The sequence below is a fragment of the Leguminivora glycinivorella genome, chromosome 9, assembly GCF_023078275.1.
Source record: "Leguminivora glycinivorella isolate SPB_JAAS2020 chromosome 9, LegGlyc_1.1, whole genome shotgun sequence".
In the NCBI taxonomy this organism is placed as follows: domain Eukaryota; kingdom Metazoa; phylum Arthropoda; class Insecta; order Lepidoptera; family Tortricidae; genus Leguminivora; species Leguminivora glycinivorella.
In genome coordinates this window covers 10,326,059-10,333,340 of record NC_062979.1, presented here as the reverse complement: position 1 = coordinate 10,333,340, position 7,282 = coordinate 10,326,059, and the positions used below count along the sequence as shown (strand labels likewise).

The 7,282-nt window shown below is 36.8% G+C and overlaps 2 protein-coding genes across 3 annotated transcripts; one reads left to right on the top strand and one right to left on the bottom strand.

Moving 5' to 3' along the window:
* Positions 1 to 2,973: 2,973 nt before the first annotated feature.
* On the bottom strand, positions 2,974 to 5,374 carry LOC125229558 (probable phospholipid hydroperoxide glutathione peroxidase). 2 transcript variants are annotated; one of them, XM_048134433.1, is made up of 5 exons: positions 5,222 to 5,374; positions 4,808 to 5,013; positions 4,564 to 4,727; positions 3,888 to 4,027; positions 2,974 to 3,607 (listed from the first exon to the last, which is right to left on the bottom strand). In XM_048134433.1, coding segments are annotated over exons 1-5 (648 nt in total). In that variant the 5' UTR covers positions 5,359 to 5,374; the 3' UTR covers positions 2,974 to 3,606. The 2 variants fall into 2 exon arrangements, with proteins under 2 accessions (XP_047990390.1, XP_047990389.1); XM_048134432.1 differs by having other exon boundaries at positions 2,974 to 4,027.
* Positions 5,375 to 5,846: 472 nt separating this feature from the next.
* On the top strand, positions 5,847 to 6,974 carry LOC125229559 (iron-sulfur cluster assembly scaffold protein IscU). Its single transcript, XM_048134434.1, has 3 exons — positions 5,847 to 6,030; positions 6,122 to 6,425; positions 6,691 to 6,974. The coding sequence occupies exons 1-3, from the start codon at positions 5,929 to 5,931 to the stop codon at positions 6,756 to 6,758; spliced, it is 474 nt and encodes a 157-aa protein (XP_047990391.1). The 5' UTR covers positions 5,847 to 5,928; the 3' UTR covers positions 6,759 to 6,974.
* Positions 6,975 to 7,282: the final 308 nt, after the last annotated feature.

The window sequence follows — 7,282 nt, the reverse complement described above, 5'->3', positions numbered from 1 at the left end:
ACTTAGACCGTTTTCACATTATCCGATCCGATATCGGATGTCGGAAGGATTTCAATAGAAAAAATCCAAGATGGCGCCTGTAATGTATGGGATATCGGCCCGACATCCGATATCGGATCGGATAATGTGAAAACGCACTTAGGTACTTTATCTATTTCATAGGTATTTGGAAATCATCATTAGGTAGGTATCTAATGTTAAACTTTCTTGTCTTGTTTAATTTTACGAGAAAACGCATAGCAATGAATCATTGTATTGCAATTAGCCATTGTTACAATGTACCTTGTACTACGTAACTATTGTAACGACTGATATCACATCAGGCGCAGTTTCAGCTCTACCTACTCCTCTTACCGACACCATCAATATGTCGGAGCGTGGTGTTCAAAAATATCTGAACACTTTGAGAATAGAGGCGTGTTCAGGTTCAGGCATAACTGATATTTTAATATGGTTAAATTACCAACATTGTTTTTGAAATTGCCCATACTCTAAAAGTAAAATTCATAATCCTACGGACTAAATTGACAAATGACTGACAGGTAAAATGATACCAGGAACAGAAAAATAAAATAGGGAAGGGTATATGTCGATAACAATATATCGACAAGTTGTAAAGTACAAACAACAGACAAGTTTAAATAAAGAATAAAGTGTTTAAATGAAAGAATAGACCTTTAGTCTTGTAGCAGACTACTGTCAGTAAAATCAAGAATAAGTATTGTATATGAGTTTCAAATAAGAGGTACACATTTTGGTTCGTTCTATGTATCTTCGAGGTAGTGGATGTTTTTGTTTTAATCCCTAATAAATTATCTGTCACGCTATGGCAAGTATATCATAGATATCTATATAATTTTCGAATAATATTATTGCTGCTTCGAAATAAAAAAAAATATCTCTAATTAGCGGTCTACAGACCTTTTGATCTGTCGAAATCACAGAAAAAGTTGGTATATTGTTTAGCCGATCAAATTGCAAATTTCATTGTACCGTCTGGGTGCACCTTAAATCTACGATATAATAATAATTTTAATATCGATAAGAACGACACTGGCCAAATTGTGGCAACATTCGTTCACACTTACTTGTCAATTTGGTCCGTAGGATTATGGATTTTAGTTTTAGTTAATTATGAAATGTCAAGCTGGCGCCATCTACACAAACTTTTAACGATTGTCAACGAAATTTCCAGGACATCGTAGAACAGTAATAGTACATTACGATATTTACGATACAAGTGCGTAAAAAAGGAAGTTCGAAACGAGTGGCGATAGATTAAAACACGACCGAAGGGAGTGTTTTAAATCGACACGAGTTCCGAATTTCCTTTTCGCACGTGTATTGTATTGTACGACGTTTTTCAGTACAGATGAGCCTCCGAAGTTTTGACCTGACATAATGAACCACTTCTCGCACTAGTGCGTATAAAAAACACCATCATATATTATAGACCGTACGAATGTTAATATTTGAAGCGTGTTTCTATGAAATTATGACCTATAAAATAAATAAACCGTGCGCTTTTTCACACATTTAAATACATAAACTCATGCCTATATTCCCAAAATGGTAGGTAGGCAGAGCACATGAAACTGCTGTTTTCAGTGCCACTCTTAATTATTAAGGAGTTGAAAGAAAATGCAATCATGATATTGCAGTGACAGGTTGCAATGGCCCCAATACACTTGAACCTGTACCTATCCCACAATCGACGTCTACGACACTCACGGGAGCAATATGGGTGGTGAAACTGGTGATATTCTTAGTGTGGTCTGAGTGGACGCTGAGAGCGGAGCGTTCGACGGGGCGGGCGAGCGTGCGTCCACCCTATGCAGAGACTGCAGTATCCAGCTTGACTCAGGATACTTTTATGAGCTTCAATAGTTTGACATGCACGCCCAATATTAGGTACACTTAACCTGTCACCACGCGAACAACAACGTTATTTTATTTTGGATAAATTCTAAGCTACGTTATCTAATCCTAATCACGTACTGCAGTACGTACATTGTACTTTGGAATCGATGTGTGACTGATTCTAAGGTACAAAGTACAATAAATTGTTGCAAGAAATCCAACCAATCTGATTACCTACCTAACTTGAACGCCGATTTCGCATCTTACTAATAATACATGTACAATTAAACATTCTGTGCTAATTTGAATTTGAAGGCGACGGTAAAAACTTAAAGATCTTATAACCGTGCAAACTATCGGTCGACGGACGTGGACGTGGCCTTGAGCGCATGGACGTCCGATCGAAATCTGGCTCGCTGGATGTTTTGTTCCGTGCACACTGATCGGTCGCGGTCGCGGTCGATTAACGACGGACGTCCGCGTAGTATGTTCCTAGCTTAAGTGTATTTCCATTGTCCAGATTCCCGTCCGCGGTCGATCTACGACGGACGTCCGCGTAGTATGTTCCTAGCTTAACACCAGATAGTGTGTCCGAACGACACGCGGACTGATAGTTTGCACGGAATCTACGCGGACGTCCGTCGTGAATCGACCGCGGACGGGAATCTGGACAATGACATTAAACATAACCGTGCAAACTATCGGTCGACGGACGCGGACGTGGCCTTGAGCGCACGGACGTCCGATCGAAATCTGGCTCTCTGGATGTTTTGTTCCGTGCACACTGATAGGTCGCGGTCGCGGTCGTTTTACGACGGACGTCCGCGTAGTATGTTCCTAGCTTTATATGTAATTTCCGCCGCCGACCGCGGACGGGAATCTGGACAATGGAAAAACACATAACCGTGCAAACTATCGGTCGACGGACGTGGACGTGGCCTTGAGCGCATGGACGTCCGTTCGAAATCTGGCTCGCTGGATGTTTTGTTCCGTGCACACTGATAGGTCGCGGTCGTTTTACGACGGACGTCCGCGTAGTATGTTCCTAGCTTTATACGTGTGGCATCACAATTAGGTTAGGTACTGAAGGGATGTTACATCAAAACAATGGTCTCAACAAAAAAATATATTTAATAAAAACATTTGATTTCACAGCACTAGAAAAATATTACAAACAGTGATCTCATGGCATGCCAATCACAGACAATAAAAAATGCAAGTCATTCAAGGTGTAGTGTAGTACAACAAATCCGTAATAATATGAATAAACTAATTTCAGACAATTTTCTTTATCTGTGCCATGATAGTATCTTAGATAAAGATAATTATTGATTATACAAAATGCTAAGCCCCTTAACTCTATTTTATAAGTATACCGTGTTTATATATTATTTCACTCAAAACAAAGCATGTTTATAAGAAATTCATTGTATGGGTTGTTAGGCACTTTAATGATTACACTTTCAAGGTGAGAAGATATTGACTGATAACATTGACGGGTGAACATGTTTCACATCATGTATCAAAATGAACATGCCACTTTAACCAACATGACAAACATAAGTAGAATGATGTAGTAAGACTTAACGAGAATAATGATTTGCTCCATAATTTATTGAAAAAAAAAAAGTAGCATTTATGTTATCCTCTCATATGCTTAGGAGCAGGTGCTCTATAATATTTTCAATTATAACATGTATTTATTATGATGATTGACATATAAATGACAAATTCTTGACAGGTGCATCTGAAATGTTAAACAATCTTTAATCTTAGAGTCAAGAAGGCCCAAAATAAATAATCCTGTTCAGATTAACTTGAAACATGTCATAAAAACATCCAGTGGACATGTTGTTGAACCTTAGAACCCGATTCATCCTAGAGTTTACCTTATTTAAGACAATGGGACACATTACAGAACAAGTCCCAAAGAAAAAGTAATAAAATTCCCTCTCCTTGCTATCATTTTTATTATAAACTTTCTTATTATGGATCATTTTATCTTAGCTACATTAGTTCCAAGTTACCAGTACTTCTCCAGGGATTTCACAAGGTCAAGAGGGTCCGTGTTGGGGCCGTGGCGCTCAACGGGAATGCCATTCTTGTCAACGATGAACTTGGTGAAGTTCCATTTGATGAAGCTGCCGAGGGTGCCTCCTTGCTTATACTGAAAACAAAAGTCACTATTAGCTTTTTTAAAGCATGATTCTCAGACATTTTTGCTGAATACAAAATTGTAAAGTCACTTTATGACACTTGAAATTTAATTTAGTTTTTTCTGGATTTGACAGAGCTAATAATTATTTTGACATGTTATGGGCAGTAGGGCAGGGGTCTGCTTCTCCCTAGCGACACCAATGACATAAATATCTTCTTATTGCGGATGTAAAGTATGATTCACATCTAACATACATAGTGCTGAAAATAATAAATCAATAACAATTTTAAACTTAGTCCTACATTTCCTACCAATAAAAATAGCTTTAACTTGAACAAGGTCATGGGAAGCTATTTGATATTGATTTTTATTCAACTATGCTGACTCATACCCATTAATGGAAAAATAATTTGACTATGGGAATGTCAAGATAATTTATAGCATTATCTATTAAATATTTAATTGAAATGATAAGCAAGTATTTCTAGGTCAATTGCTATAGTATAATTATAACTATTACTTATTCAAATTAAAATAAGACTAACCTTCAGGAACTTCCACAGAGGATCGGCATTGTCACCATTGACATCAATTTTTTCGAATAAATCAAATTTTACTTTACGATCTTTAGCAAAGCACACAATAGCCTCTGGGTCTCCCGGCTCCTGGCCGGCGAACTGGTTGCAAGGGAACGCCAAAATACGCAGACCTTGAAAAAACAATTTTTGAAATCATGCTCATGTTTTTAATCTAATCCTTGTATATTCAATCGAACCAAATTGAACTTACCTTTGCTTTCCGCGTATTGTTCGTAAAGTTCGTTGAGTTGTTTGTAATTGTTAGCGGTCAAACCGCACTGCGATGCAACATTTACTATCACGCAAACATGGCCCTTGTAAACATCCAGTTTTACATCTTCCCCCTTTATGTTTTTCACCGTAAAGTCGTGAATGGAAGTTGCGCTTTTATAATCCGGATTACTAGCTGCCATTTTCCTAAAAAGAAAATGATACCGTATAGAATCAACCAAACAAATTACTTTTACAAAATCTTAATTGAGTGTCGTCACAGAATTTGACACTTTGAGCTTGAGTCACTTGACAAATTAGTTGTTTATTTTAGGAACCGGCAAAATGAGGATTTCACTTGCTGCGTATTGCGTAACACTAACATTATTTTCACTATTAAATTTTAATTACTTACACACTGCTTAATTGAGCCCTTGATAAACAAACTACGTTGCCAACAATAGGCACGACAAGCTTAGAAAATGCTCTAATTCCGAATGTCATGATATTAAGTATGTAACTCCTATATATGTATAGATAGAGCAAGAGCATAGAGCGTTTATGCCAGTTCAAGTGTTTAAAAGTTTGATAATAACTCCACTACTAACTTGCTCTGGACAAAGATAAATCTAATAATACATCATTAAACCTCATTTCAATATTGTAAACTGATATAAATATACCAGGGGAAGAATATTTATGATTTCATTGGTCGTACTCGTTACTCAGAAGACATGAGTATATATTTTTTTAAATCACACCATACTTTATAAACGCTTGCATAAAGTCATTTTGACATTAGCGAATTCCGTTCGAAAACCATATTAATTTTAATGTTCATAACATAAATGTAACACTAGTCTAATTTTTATTATTATTTAAAAATCATTCTATATATATATTTAAAATTTTAGTTTAAATATACTCTAAAAATATATTGCAATCTATTTTCAGTATCAATTATTCTGTGTTGACATATCGCTCAGCAATATTTTACGGGTTAGTTTTCGAACATCGGTTGCTAATATAAATTTAAATCGTACTGTCGACTACGTCGCACTCAGCCCAGGCAGCCCTACTCATTGGTCGCACTGCATAAAATATTCGATATTATTTGCTAAAATGGCTCACCTCGTTTCGTGTTTACGCCGCTGCGTTAGTCTTACTAATCTAAACCTGTTTAACGGTGTCCAGGCTATCCAGACAGCGTCTTATCACGAGCGGGTAAGTTTGTTATTTCTTGTGCAATGCGTAGCAATGTCAAGGTTCATCGATTTCACCGCCGTAATGTTTACCAATTTACCATTTTTTTCAGGTTATCGATCACTATGAGAATCCGCGCAACGTGGGCTCGCTAGACAAGAAGGATAAGAATGTTGGGACGGGTTTGGTGGGGGCACCAGCGTGTGGCGACGTAATGAAATTGCAGATAAGAGTTGATGATAATGGGAAGATCATTGATGCTAAGTTTAAGACCTTCGGCTGCGGCTCAGCTATCGCCTCCAGCTCTCTGGCTACCGAGTGGGTGAAAGGCAAGACTGTAGATGAGGCATTGAAACTGAAGAACACAGACATTGCTAAGGAGCTCTCTTTGCCGCCTGTCAAGCTACATTGCTCTAGTAAGTATGCATTAAGCAGGTGTAAACTAGTTAGCATCATGAAGATAGTGTTTATTGTTGCTATAATATGATAGTCTAAACAAACATATTGTTTGAAATTTGGACTTAAGTTGATTGACATTGGTTGATAAAAGTTGTGCTCAATAAACTTACAAACAAGATAATAGTTAACAGCCACTTATGAGTAATTAATTGCAAATTTTTTTGGCTTGGGTATGTAAAACTTTCAGTTTGACATCACATCTTTAAAAACTATTTTTTACAGTGCTTGCTGAAGATGCCATTAAAGCAGCTCTTTCAGACTACAGGATCAAGCAACAGGACAAAAAGTAAAGAATTTTGATGTAAGGCTCGGAACAGATCTGTGATTGTAAAAAAAAAAGTAGGCAAGAAGGATTGGACATGTCTATGATAAATTATCTTTAGTCTTAGAACATAGTCATAGTCATTTTGATTTAATAGTGTTGTCAACAGCATCGTGTATAGATATTATGTTAACAGTTAGGCTGAAGCAAGATGTTTGTTTTCAATAAAGTTTATGCTGAATTATAATGTCTTTATTTTATTCTAGTAGGTAAAGGGAAACAAGTACCATGGATACAGTTTTTATAGTAAATACACGAATTAATTAATATATTTGAATGATTCATGGTTAGTTGAGCAATTCCCGAAAAGTTTGTACATTTGGATCACGTCGCCGATTTATAAAAATTAGTAGGCTGATAAGAGTCCATGACGCTGAGCAAACTCCGCTAGGTTCTATACAAACTATCTAGGACATTTTGGATAACCTAGTAGATCTTGCTCAGCGTCATGGACTCTATCAGCCTACCAATTTTTATCAAAATCGGAGACTT

Coding starts and splice junctions, on each gene's coding strand:
- LOC125229558 (XM_048134432.1), bottom strand. CDS start 5,358: ATGCTCTTGCTCTATCTATACATATATAGGAGTTACATACTTAATATC. Junction 5,014..5,221: donor AGGGCTCAATTAAGCAGTGT/GTAAGTAATTAA, acceptor TTTTCTTTTTAG/GAAAATGGCAGCTAGTAATC. Junction 4,728..4,807: donor ACAATACGCGGAAAGCAAAG/GTAAGTTCAATT, acceptor TGTTTTTTCAAG/GTCTGCGTATTTTGGCGTTC.
- LOC125229559 (XM_048134434.1), top strand. CDS start 5,929: ATGGCTCACCTCGTTTCGTGTTTACGCCGCTGCGTTAGTCTTACTAAT. Junction 6,031..6,121: donor CAGCGTCTTATCACGAGCGG/GTAAGTTTGTTA, acceptor CATTTTTTTCAG/GTTATCGATCACTATGAGAA. Junction 6,426..6,690: donor TGTCAAGCTACATTGCTCTA/GTAAGTATGCAT, acceptor TATTTTTTACAG/TGCTTGCTGAAGATGCCATT.